Raw genomic sequence first — 14,186 nt, 5'->3', positions numbered from 1 at the left:
AGTGCTGTGCGCATAGGATCCTCCTATTACCAGAAGCGCTAAGCTGCTGGTAATAGGAGAATCCTGGTAATGCGAGAACATGGGAAATGCGGGAAAGCTGGTAATGCGGGAACTAGGGGTGAAGCCTATCCTCCTGTGAAGACTTCCCAAACTTGATAGTCAGGCGAGAGTAAGCAAGTATATGAAAAACAGATCACAGCAGAGGGGTCACTTCGCCAGGGCTCCAAGAGTAGCCCCGGCATAGTGCATCTTAGCAGTGCATAAATATGCATCACTGTGATGTGCAGTGATGCATATTTAGCAGCACCGCATCTTATTGATGCATAGACCCCATTAACTTTGAAAATTGGCAAGTGTAAAAAAATAAGGCAAATATAGTGTAATATGTTCTTAACAAACTTTAATACGCACAATATAGAGAATGCATGTACATCAAAATAGAGATAAAAACAGCTTATCTGATAAGTCCCACCAAACAGAACAAATTCGGTCTGTAATAACAGTTATTCTTTCAGTTGACAAAATCAGCGTCCAATGGAGATCCAACTAAAAAGGAAAGGCATTGACGGAGTAGGGGACACTCAAGCGCTAGATGAACAAAATAATAATTACATTAAAGTGAATGCAGCAAAACAAACAAAAATAGAAAAATTACTGGCTGCGCTCTCACTTAATAATCAAGTCTGCTGTCTCTGAAAATATAGTAATGTTTATTAAAGAAACAACAGCTGAATTCTATAAACAGCAACGAGACAAACCACACGGAGGAGACGACATAGTGGTCTCAGTTCTGCCGGCTATAGGCTTAGCAGTATTTGAACTAGCCATATGGAGAACATCACGGGAGTAGACCTTTACTTCTTGGCACGGCACAGTGACAGGCCACACGTGGGAGACCGCACAGCGGTCCCAGTTTAGTAGCGGATGAGGGATAGCGGTGTTTGAGCTAGCCACACGGAGAACACTGCACAGGAGTAGATTTTCAGTGAGTGCAAGTTTACATGTACATATTGGAAAATATACGATTATAAGAGATTGATGCTTTAGTGAAGATATTTTCTATTCCAGCAATCTTTTAAGATTGTCATAACATTTGCACCAATGGTAGTCTCTAAGGAAGCTTTGCTTAAAGGATGGACATAGCTCCCACAGCTAATTGACCACATCATTATTGCTCCTGACTTATTATTGAACAACAATTGTGAGGTGTATTACTATTTTTATGTATTATCTTCTACTTTGTGACAGGTCGGTGTTTTAATGTATATTATGTTTATTATTTATTGTTTTAATAAACATTACTATATTTTCCAAGATAGTAGGCTAGATTATTGAAGTGAGAGTGCAGCCAGTATTTTCTCTTTTTTTTGTTTGTCCAATAGAGATCTTTAATTAGCAGCAGGCAGAAGTAAACACACTAAATCCCAACGCATTTCATCATGTGCTAAAGCTCATAAGACTTCTTCAGGGGGTAAATGATCTCCTTGGCTCCAGCTAAGCTGTTTTTATCTCTATTTTGACTTGCAAATTGCATCAAGGCCCCACACCTTTTACAAAAAAGCGAGGCGGGAACCAGGGATGTAGCCTATTCTCCTGTGAAGACTTCCTAAACTTGGGAGTCACGCGAGAGTAAGCAAGTATGTACACAGTACATTTATCTATTTAACTAACAGATTCCCCCTACGGAGTTACTATGATTATAGAACCACTCTGATATAACAGAACCAATGAGCCTGGTGTCAGAGGGGTGCAAAGTTCAAGTACTTTTGCAGAGCGGCAATGCCTTTGTGCCCTTCCGCACAGCAAGGAAAACATCTAAACATTGACCCCATCCCTTTATCTACATTCAATAATTTCCTTCTGCAAAAATAAATCTTATCTTACCACTGGCGAACTTACCTATGAAGGTATGACGTCACTCCACCCAACATCCCATTGGCCACCTTACTCAGCAAAACAATTTGAAAGGAATCTAGGTGCATGCTGAGATCAAATATTTTTTTACACTGTTATTTTCCACTTTTGACCTCAATTCCAAAGCAGAATACGGCAACACTGGCACCCATAGCAAAACTTGGGGCGGTCCTGCTGATACCAGCCCACCCTCCAAAGACCCCTCTGCTATTATGAAGCCCCTAGTTTAAATGGGATGTTAATCTTTGCTAATACACTAGATAAAAGCAACTTACATGAACAAATACTATATTATTTCTAATATGGAGCATTATGGATAAAGAGGTATTCACAAACAGGCTGAAAGACTCACAGACATATAGGGCTTGATTCAATAAGGAAAGGAACGCGAAAAAAAATGAGTAACTTTACACTTTGGCAAAACCAGGTTGGAGCGGGAGGTAAATTTAAAATGTGGGGACAGATTTATAGTTGGGATAGGGCATGTCCTAGATCAAATTTATATTTTAGTGTAAAAATAAAGCTATCAAGTATTTGTTTTCTACATGAAAAAGCAGCCAGTATTTAACTTATGTGCAAAATAATACACTCATTTGCACCCCTTGCATTGTGATATGGTTTGTCCAGGAGAAAAACTTACTCATTTTTTTTACTTACTTTCCTTAATGAATCAGGTCCATAATGTATATTTTTTTTACATATTGTGTAAAATTAACTTAACAAAGCATCAGAACAATATTAGGGAGTTTAGAAGTAGTGGTTCAAAATTTGCTTAAGAGTATGGTAAATATACTATTGGGGACATTGGTGAAAACTTGTGCAAAAGTAAAAGGTGGTGTTGTAATCAAATTAATTTGTGAAGTACAAGAACACTGACTTGTGACTGAAAGACGTAAAGAAGGCTGATCAATGCAGATATAACAATGTTAGTCTACCTAGGCCAAATTTCAACTGTAAGTTGCACTCTAATAAGGTGACCAGGCCCAGATCTTAGTTTAGACAAATGGGAGTTAGCTGTCTTGTGGGTGCTCACATTTGTTTCAAAGTGGTTGTAGAGCAGTTTAGTCTAATGTCCACTAACTTTTGAAAATTTGCGCTAAATTCTTGAACTCTAAATAAACTAATAACTTATAGCTAAATTACAGCAAGGCCGATCTTCGTCCATGTTGAAAACGACGAACACGTTTAAGCTTAAAAGGCTACGTTAATTTTTATATATATATATATATATATATATACCAAAGAAAATCTTTTAGCCCAGAGCGCTTAATTATATAGTGTGATAAAATAAAGATAATACTTATATGTAATAGGCAGCTCCCCGGTCATTCAACACCTGTCTGCAAGTGTCAGACCTAGTAAATGGAACACAAAAAGACAGAAAAAGACAGGGGGCGCCCCCTGTCTTTTTGTGTTCCATATATATATATATATATATATATATATATATATATATATATATATATATATATATATAAACAGTGAACTTGAACTATTGATCAAAACTTGAATACAAAGACATTACAAATACTAGAAAATGTAGCCCCATCAGGCAACAGCTTAAATTTGAAGTTCAAACCTAAATTGTACTGTTTCAAAAATCACAGGCATATCACAAACAAGTTTGAGACCCACAAACCGGTTTAAATGATTTAAGCATCTCTATTGCGTACCCTATTTATTGGGGCACATTGTGCGACCGTCACTTCCCCTCCCTGCTCCAAAAGTCACTATGGCTCTGATAACACTGAGCAGTCCAGCTCATATTGTTGTAAGTAACTGCTACTATTTTAGTAAAGTCAGCAGGTGTTGGGTTATGCCGACCACACACACACACACACACACACACACACACACACGGTGATACTGCAGTTTTTATTTAATTAAAATGATAATGCAGAGTTTGTGACCAGATCGCCATCATGAGGTGTTGGTAAGCGTGGTTGAAAGATCACCTTTGACCACGTTAAAAGGCTCCAATGATGCAAGAAGTGATCTGTCCTAGATATGTCTCTGGCTAGGGGCCAGGATCACTCTGGCTAGGGGCCAGGATCATCATGTGTGTACCTTTTCGGATTTGGAAGCAGGAAGAATGCTCAGCTCTCTCATCCATAGCTGCAGTGATATCACAGGCTAGCACCCACCTATGATGTCACTGTAGTAGTGACTGTGGGCCTGATTCATTAAGGAAAGTTAAGCAAAAGTAAGTAAGGCAAAACCATGTTGCATTGGAGGGAGAGGTAAATTTAAAACGTGATGGCAGATTTATATTTGGGGAAGGGAGTGTCCTAGATCAACTTTAAATTTCAGTGTACACATAAGCTATCAAGAATTTATGTGCTACATGAAAAAACAGCCAAATGTTTCCTTATGTGCAAAATAATAAACTCATTTGCACCCCTTGCATTACAACATGGTTTTGTCCAGAAAAATTGAGTAAGAAAAGTTACTTAATTGTTTGCTTAACTTTCCTTAATGAATCAGGCCCTGTGTCTCTATGTTGGAATAAAGCTTTTGTTGGACCTACTAAACATCAAGCATTTGTGTGGTATGTATTGTTTGTTAATTTCTTTTGATTGTGTTTCTTTTTTTTATAAGGTGACCCTGGACCCCACTTCTTAAACAACTAAAAGGACACAATGGGCGCATGAAAAAGTAATATATTACATTGATTACACTCGTTCCTCAAAACTGATGGCTGCCTCCACAGTAGGCGACAAGTACACTTTAAAGCAGCCAATACCATTCACTATTCAGGTAATAAATTAGGACCATCTGAAATTATTGTTTAATAATGTTCAGCAACATAATATGCAGATTTTCAAATTTGCACAATAAAGATATAATATTATCATCGTCTTAAATTTATAAAGCGCTAACATATAGCGCAGCCTGGTACATTGAGGGGATACAGATAAATAACATACAATGACATGAAACGGAAGATAAACATGGCCTTGTATATATATATATATATATATATATATATATATATATATATATGTATATATATATACATACATATACAGTGAAATATTGCATACAGAGGTATGTACTGCGATTAATTCATTACAGGTAACAGACTAAAAGATTATTATTTATATACACACATTTTAATTTGTCAGTATGATATAGATCCCAGATAAACTGGTTTTGTGGTGTTAATAAGCTAAGCACCTGTTCTTACAATCTCTTTACTGTCTGAAGACAATGGAAGCCTCGATCTTTTAGTGCACTCTGTTGACTCCCTGTTTCCTTCTTTGCTGATACAAAGTGTGTCTTTTACCATTGTCCAGAAGTCATTAGACATATAATAGTAAATAAAAGGGTCAATACAACTGTTTAATGTTGTTACAGACAGTGCCATTATGTACCATAAGTAGAGTTGGTTATGGCATTCCCGGTCTGTTTCCAAGTAATGGAGTATCAATAAGATGTTACTGGGTGTAAAGCAAAGAATGAATATTAGAAGCACCAATAGTAGCAGTCTTATCACATGTCTGTGAGATCCCTTTTTCTTTGCCAGTGTCACCAAAATTGGCACATAACAGAACAAAATGACGACCAAAGGAATGACAAATCCCACAATAAAAAGTCCGATAAAATATTTGGTGTACCAGTCATAGCCTGAGCAGTGGACCCAAACTTCATGGCAGGTCGTAATGTCTGGTATGATAAATGTTTTTGTCTGAGGCACAAAAAAGAATGCAGAAACACCGGCTATTACCGCTAACCAAATTCCAATAGAAATTGACGTGGAGCTTCTCCAACCCCTTAGACCTTTGGAATAAAAGGGATGAACCAAAGCAAAGTAGCGATCAATGCTGATGGCCGTGAGAAAGAAGATAGAGCAATACATGTTTCCATAAAACACGGCAGTAACTACAATACACATAGCGTCACCAAAAATCCAATTGTTTCCCAGGAAATGGTAGGCAATCTTAAATGGCAACGCCAACATAAGTAACAAGTCAGCAGCTGCCAGGTTAATTAGTAACAGAGTAGATGGGATCTTCTTGGCTTTGAAAATTAACACCCACAAAGCTATACCGTTTGCTGGAAGTCCAATGAGGAATACCACTGTATAGAATGATGGAATAATGTTGGTACTGATGGTAGATGCCAGATGTTTCTGAATGTCAATGTCTAGTCGTGAATCGTTACAAGTTTGCAAAAAGCCTCTACCTTTTTTGGCAGCTGTCAAAAGAAATAAGCAACATTAATTAATATTAATTACATTCACATTTATTTTAAGACCTACGACTTTAAAACATCAGAGCTGATTTTTTTAAAAAAAATTAAGTAGAACATTTGTAAATCACACAGCACATCTTGGGGTATATTTACTAAACTACGGGTTTGAAAAAGTGGAGATGTTGCCTATAGCAACCAATCACATTCTAGCTGTCATTTATTTAGCACATTCTACAAAATGACAGCTAGAATCTGATTGGCTGCTATAGGCAACATCTCCACTTTTTCAAACCCGCAGTTTAGTAACTATACCCCATAGCCACTACAGGCAGAAACATTTGGGAGGTGATCTCTTGTACAGATCCAAAAGAAAGGTGCAATGGGAGGAAAAGGTTTAAAGATGAGAATGTCACTTTGAAGGTAACTGTGACCTTGTGAGGTCATCTTCTCTTGTTCACATCACATTGCATTTTATTCAACTTATTAAGGCTATTGATACGCACTTATAAAATTGTTGTATTAATAGACCTGTGAAGAGTCTGTAGGCAGATACAACTGAATCATAGCTGCACTTATTCTCTGCTAGTAGAGTGCTAGGCTCTTCTTACTTAGAGACACTTACTTAGATTTACAGAAAATAATAATGAACCCAGTCCAGTATTTGGTTTGGCTAAATACAATGAAATGGGAAGAGATGGACATACCTTTTTAGAAACATGAATGCTAAAAATATGCATTAATAAAATACAACAGATGATTATCTAAAAAAAAAGTTAATAATTAAAATTATCACCATAAGTCATTAAAAGAGTGAAAAGTTAATTAATAAATTACACACAAATGATGCCCATATGTTCATATGTTTGTAGGTCCTGCAGTTCTGTACATGATAGAGGAAGGGCTATTGCACTCATGCAAATATTAGGGGCAAGTTCCTAAATGAAGGCACTTAATATATGTAGTCCACAATTACAACACTGGAGATGGACATTCTTACCAGAGGGCATACTCCCAGCAGTCCCATTGTAATGGCCAGATCAGAATCCAGTATCTGGAACATAATACAGGCCTAGGGAGGTTTACAAGAGCCTCACAATGGTAGATGCTACATAGTTAGAAGTAAGCCAGAACCCAAGATAAAGGGATAGAAGGTTTACATTTAAGGAGTTTACTCCTGGGACCAGTGGGCAAGGGTATGACTTCCCACTGTTTGGCATTCCTTTTGCATGCTGACTGCTCTGCTCTTACCGCCAATTTAGGTCAGGATTAAAATTAAAATAAAATAAATAAACAAGTTAACTTTTGCCAATTTAAAGTTGTTGTGTGGTTTCCTGATTAAAGTGATAAGTTTACTGTTTGTCAATGGTTTAAGTTCATGATTAAAGACATATGGCATATATAGTTTATAAAAACACTTAACAGGATAATGTATATTGGTAGGATGGTTTATGTTCATATATAGACCACTTGGCTATATAACTAGGATGTATGTTACAAATCATACATTGTTCTTTGACATGCATGTGTAGGTACACCTGTGGGTGTAAATACCCCCTCGATCCTGGGATGAATAGGACTGAGCTGGGTGGTGAGTAAGAGAATGAGTAAGAGTGCCTGGGAGAATGCGCCTACAGCACCTCACAGATGGACAAAGGGGAGCATATAGCATGGACATGTCAGTATGTATACAAATGGCATATACATATAGACGCTTATTCCACTATCAAGATGTCAAAAATGCTTGGACTCAAATCTACCATATCTCATATCGCAAATGAAGAGCCTGTTGCTAAGGAGTAGATGCATTTGTGTCTACTAAGTACTTAATGACTTTGTATATGTTCTTTGCAATGTGCATTTCATAAGTTCGCACAGCAAATTATTAGGCAAAAGACTCTAGTGCTCAGCTCATATCATCATAGTCCACCCTTGTGCCAGGTAATCAACTATAATTGATACAGGATGTCTTAAGAATGCTGGTGCCTTATTGTCCTCTTGTTTGGTAATGTCTATCGCAATGTCAAATTTTAGTACAATCGATATTAGAACAACTGTACCTCAACTGACATTGTGGTAAACACATCTGTTGTTCAAGATTAGGATCATATGTGTTTTTTTCAAAGCAGGTATATTATTATTATTATTATTATTATTATTATTATTATTATTATTATAATATTTGAATTTATTAAGTGCTGACAGATTACACAACGCTGTACAATGAAGGGATCATGACACAAATTACATACAAAGACATGAAACAGAAGGTAATGGTGACTATGCCCAAATTATCTTAGAATCTTAGAGGTGTGGGGAACACATGATACATACGGTAGTGGAATAACAATTGTATCAGCTGTGTGTGGCTATTATAAGGTAGCAGCATGATCAGCCAATAATAATAAAGCAGTCATTAGTGACTGGCATTCTAGGTATATTCTATATTAGTTATTGAACCCATCTGATGTTACAAGCTAATTATAAGGCAAAAAATTATTTATATGGGGGATGATTTGTATGTTATTCTTTGCTGTGTGGCTGGAGAAATGTCCTAACTTTTGAATATAGAAAACTAATAAAAATTGATGGTGACAGCGAAGGTCGCTGGAGAAGTAACTGACTCTGACATCTAGCCCAGTGCCAAGAAGTATGTCTCTGGTAAGAGCTACCAAACACCAAAACAATAAACACCAAGGACCTCATTTAGAGTCGAACGCAAAGTCCGTTTTAGGCGCATCAAACAAAAAACCACTATCACGCATGTGCAGCTAGCACCATATCCGCCTGCATCTTGGACGCAATTAACACTTGCGACAGCTTGCGACTCACTTCCAGAGAATGGGGGAACGCAGAATTGTGAAGGCGTGACCATGTAAATAAATCCTAGTCGCAGTGAGGCGCAGACACAACACACTTCAAAAAAGGGCTAAAGCTGTGCGGCAGGAATTAGGTGGTGCAAGCAGTTAGCTAGCTGCAGGAACTGCTCGCAGGTCAGTAGGGTATTACAAGTGGGACGCCACTGGGGTTGCTTGCCACTCGTGATACCCTACCAAGCTGCGGCACACTCCCACTCCTACACTTCTTAGACAGACTTTGCGTCCGACTCTAAATGAGGTCCTAAATGCTGAAATAGCTGACGTTAACATAGGATGATTTTTTTTAGTTGCTGGGGTATAAAAAAACAAAAAACAAAAAAAAAACATATATCTTTTAATAACTGTGTTTTTTAAATCTTTAAGTAGTGTGGGTGAGTGTCTCATTATATGTTAATAATTGCCACTTAACGATTGGTATGCCCAGATAGATTATTATATGACCATGGACGATCTAATTACTGCTGTCAATGACAAGTCATCTCAATTTATAGCCACATGGCTTCAATGGTTAAAATTAAAAGATACAGATTGCTATAAAGAATATATGACCCCAGACGTTAAGTCCTTGGTTTTTAGATATCCGACGAATACCACAACTGTCTCTCCTATTCCTTTTTATAAGTTCAGAAACACTTGGGGCTAGATTTACTAAACTGCAAGTTTGAAAAAGTAGAGATGTTGCTTAGAGCAACCAATCAGATTCTAGTTATCATTTATTTAGTACATTCTACAAAATGACAGCTAGATTCTGGTTGGTTGCTATTGGCAACATCTCCCCTTTTTCAAACCCGCAGTTTAGTAAATAATAAATATACCCCCTGGGCTCTCTCTGGTTGCTACTTTTAATCTGACTCCTAACGGTCTTCCCAAACCCCCATTCCTTCCTTTACCTTTTCCTCTGTTGACTCCTTCTGTTCCCACATGTTTTATCATTTCCCCTTTATTGTGATGTTATGGAAAGACTGGAAAGTTTATGTAAGAATGGTAATGTTTATTATCCTGTTTTCCTTTGCATCAATAAAAGAGTTTAAACAACAACAACAAAAATTGCCTATAAATAAATTTATGTAAAAGATTCTAAAATCCTGAAGTCTACCTACACTGCTACAAAATACATAGAAAAAATATGTTGATTTTCTCATATGTTATTAATTGGGGGATAAACAATTCCAATAAAAATTTAAATAGAGTTAAGATATTCTAAGCAATTTTGCTCCCTGTGTCAGGTAACTGTTTTTTTTTAAATTATCAGGTGACAACGGATATCCAATGAAAGGTTCATATTTTATAGGCCCAAGGATAGGATAGAAGATCTCTGTATAGAAGGGTTTGCTGGGACCTGCAGTGCACACAGAAACTGCTTGCAATGCTTGGATAAGACAAGGGCTGCATTAATGTGCAACCCAGTTAAGGTGTGCAGGAAAATCTACTGCTGTTTTATCCTGCACAACTTTGCTATAACCATGGGGCAGGCGATAGAAATTCCCCAGAACCTGTGGCCACCAATGGTAGCTCTACCCTACGTGAGAAGATGGAAAGTGTTGCTGCTGTGAGGCACCAAAATTTGCCAGGTGCCTCCAGGTACTTCTCCAGTTTGTCCTCCAAAGTTGTGACTCTGTGGTGTAAATTTAATTTTAAAAATCCAACAAGGGCAATAAGACCAGTTCCTTGTTTAATGATGTTGTGAACTTGAGCCTTAAAGAAATCCTGGGGGTCAGTGGTATCTTGTTTTTTGCTGGCTATAGTTGGTGAGGATTATAATGCAGCAAAAGCAGGACAAGACTATGGCCAAGCAGATATGTGGCCTCCTTCAGGCTGTAAAATGCTCTTGAAATAAAGCATATTTGTTCAGAGAGTACGCAGGGCTGAGAAGCTGGAGACAAATTTTAGGAAGTCCCAGCTCAAATGTCCCAGACAGTCAGTTGGTAAGGGGTGATAAATGAAAGGAACAACCCCCTTATTTTAATTTTCGAGTGTGATGTTGTAGTTTATTGAATCAACACAACATATTGGCATTAAGTTATTCATTAAACATATCATTAACAGGTGACAATAATTAAAACTGATTATTTTATATGGGTTGTGCTAGGACTTTATATTCCATATATGTATTGTTTCTATCCAGCAGTGTATTGTGTCTGTCTGAATACAGTGCTGTATAAGCAGAGCCGACCTAGACCCGTATTCACCAAGAGACGTTTCTTCAGATCCGCTTGTACTTGAATACAGACGCGCAAATGTGTTTTTTTTTTAAAGAAAAACAAAAACACACAATACGTTCATTTTGCGCGCCTTAATGACTCAGCCCCATCATGTTTTACAGAAAATTTACCATTGCTTTATATCTACTCTTTTTTAATATATCTTTAAATTTACCATTTGCTAATTGATAAAGTGTTTCGAGTTATTTTCTACCGTTTATGTTTATACTATAGGCATGCCTCCAAATACTTTAAATACACATAGAGGGATACTGTATTTCCAATCAGTGTAAAAGTAAACAGTTTTTGCTGTAGCATCTCTGAAATCCTACAGACACAACCGCACATTGAAGACAGTCGAAAATACCATATAAGGCAGAATTTGCACACAAACCGATAAGTACATAAACATCAGTAAACGAAAAATGTCCTGTAATGATTTTAGACACAGCTGGGTTTGTATCACAAGGCTGTTTGTAAGTTCCAGTCCTACCCTGACAGGATTTTAACTCATTGCTCCACAATGTGAAAACAGCTATAAGGGCTGGATGGCACAGTGATAAGCATTACTGCTACTGGCATTTGGTTTTGATCCTGACCAGAGTTCTACTGAAAAATACTACAGAATATGATGCCATTATATACATACAGGATAATAATAGAAAAAAATGAACGTTCATTATAAACACAAATAAAAATAGTTTAGAACAATCGTCTGATTTTTGGCTAGTAGACTGTAGCAAACACGATAGAAACTGTTGGATGATAATGGGGTATATTTACTAAACTGAGGGTTTGAAAAAGTGGAGAGGTTGCCTATAGCAACCAATGAGATTCTAGTTATCATTTATGTAGTATATTCTACAAATTGACAGCTAAAATCTGATTGGTTGCTACAGGCAACCTCTCCACTTTTTCAAACCCGCAGTTTAGTAAATATACCCCTTGTGTTATCTATGAAATTGTGTACAATAATCTAAAATAAGACTACTGGGGCACAAATGTCCTTAAAATCTCCCCTATCTGTAGGATTTTCTGCTCACAACATATCCACAATCTTAGAAGTGCATCTGTTTTAGATTTATCTACTCTTTATTGTTGAAGATCAAAAAGATTCTTCTGAAATGTGTTTTTCATTTTCTGCTTTTAATTGCATGATTGATTAATGCATCCTCTGTTGTGCTAGTCTGAAGGCAAAGCTTGTACAAGCTTTCTAAACTTTACAAATATGAACACTGAAAAAGAAAAACATTTAAAGCACGAACATACAAGAGTTACATTTACCTTTGGTGCAGGCTGCCTTGGAGACACTCAGGAGAGTTAATAGGATCACAATAGTGCACAGAGCACGTGAAGACATGGTGAAATGCTGTAGTTTTAAATCTTTATTTCTCGACTTCACTTAGCTGCTTCCACTCTTGCTCAACTCTTCTGTTTAACGGTACACATCTATCACCAGAAAACTAAGTCCTGCAGTGGCATCTGTTCCTTGCGTAAATGGAAGTCAAAAAGCAGAATACCTCCCCTCACATCCTTTCTTGTTAATTGCTTTCAGTGTTACAATAGTAGATATGACGTTATCACTAGATATCTCATTTTGTTTTGTTTTCTGTAGGCTACTTACTTCTAGATCAGTTGTGCAACAATGATGCCTACATCAGTATTATTATATAAACCAGTAAACCTTTAAAGCTATAAAACATTGGCCAATTTTAGGGGGTTCACAAGAGATTTGGGGATATTTTTTCCTTTTTTTCCTCTGGACTACATCAGATCAAGATGATTCAGGATCCTAAGTATTATTCCTTTTTAAATAAGATCATAAATAGTTTGTATAATGAGAATAAGTGTAAGTTTAAAAAAACAGGTTTTTTTTTGTGTATTGTAACAAAACCAGCATTGTTATCATCATCATCATCATCATCATCTATTTATTTATATAATGTCACTAATTCCGCAGCTCTGTACAGAGAGCTCATTCACATCAGTCCCTGAGCCATTGGAGCTTACAATCTAAATGCCCTAACATACACACACACCAAGACAGAGAAATTTATTACCAGCCAATTAACCTACCAGTATGTTTTGTATGTTTTTGGACATACATATAGACCTACATATCTATCAATTGCCCAACAATTTCAAAAGCGCACTTGGGGGTAGTTCCTATTTTTCAAACCATCAGTACACAATTCTACTATTTTGGGGGAATACAATTCCCCATTTTTGCATGTGGTAATGCTTCACAAATCAAAACACAATACACTTAAATCTTCGTGGCTTTCTATTCCTTATTTTTTTATGCTATGACAACAAAATTATTGGCTTTTCACGCCTTTCATTTCCCTATAGAAAGTATATGTTGGACGCAAAAGTCTTATCCAATTTTTCTGTACTATATTTTTGCTTGCGAGCAATGATTTCTTATCACCTGAATCTGTTAACCACAAGTCTGTTTCATATTGTTTTTACTTTTTTTTATGTTAGTGAATCGGAAAGTCCAAATCTGAACTTTCAGTTCCACTGTACATGCAGTAACTGGTTAGTTTAACATAAACAAAATTTGGCAAGCCCCATGGCTATATGGATAACGCTAGTTTAGGCTAGGTTATTCTAAGAATTAAACATTTTAATGATTCTGTTCTAGTAACACCATTTGAGGATGATGGCATTATCAGAACAGATGTTGTATGTATGTCCTTTGTTTTTTTGTTTTTGTGACATTCCTTTCACAATCTAAATACATAAGTTAGTTGACTTCTGGGTCAGCTCTGCTGTGGTATTGGTATGTGCCTGTGGTAGGAAACTCAATTTGACTACAAACAACTGTCTGTTGCAGGCTCATTGTAGCAAGATTTTTGGCTTTGTTCTGAAATTAAGCCTTTGGAATTCCCCTCTACAAATACTGCATTTGCCCCTTATTCCCCATTTTTAAAAATTGGGACACTTTAGGCCTACCTATAGGTCTACATTACTGTTATATATTATTATAAAGTATATA

At 36.8% G+C, this 14,186-nt stretch overlaps 1 protein-coding gene across 1 annotated transcript; it reads right to left on the bottom strand.

Annotated features, from left to right (window-relative positions):
- Positions 1-4,716: 4,716 nt before the first annotated feature.
- Positions 4,717-12,677, bottom strand: LOC142150170 (proteinase-activated receptor 3-like). Its single transcript, XM_075205378.1, has 2 exons — positions 12,470-12,677; positions 4,717-6,111 (listed from the first exon to the last, which is right to left on the bottom strand). The coding sequence occupies exons 1-2, from the start codon at positions 12,543-12,545 to the stop codon at positions 5,084-5,086; spliced, it is 1,104 nt and encodes a 367-aa protein (XP_075061479.1). The 5' UTR covers positions 12,546-12,677; the 3' UTR covers positions 4,717-5,083.
- Positions 12,678-14,186: the final 1,509 nt, after the last annotated feature.

The sequence above is a fragment of the Mixophyes fleayi genome, chromosome 4 (genome assembly GCF_038048845.1).
Source record: "Mixophyes fleayi isolate aMixFle1 chromosome 4, aMixFle1.hap1, whole genome shotgun sequence".
In the NCBI taxonomy this organism is placed as follows: Eukaryota; Metazoa; Chordata; class Amphibia; order Anura; family Limnodynastidae; genus Mixophyes; species Mixophyes fleayi.
Note: the sequence above shows the minus strand (reverse complement) of the source record. Positions and strands in the feature narration are given on the sequence as shown.

Bases quoted from the DNA above. Each gene is read 5' to 3' on its own strand.
- LOC142150170 (XM_075205378.1), bottom strand. From the start codon at position 12,545: ATGTCTTCACGTGCTCTGTGCACTATTGTGATCCTATTAACTCTCCTG. The intron at 6,112-12,469 runs GTAAATGTAACT...TTCTTTTGACAG, and splicing joins CAAGGCAGCCTGCACCAAAG to CTGCCAAAAAAGGTAGAGGC.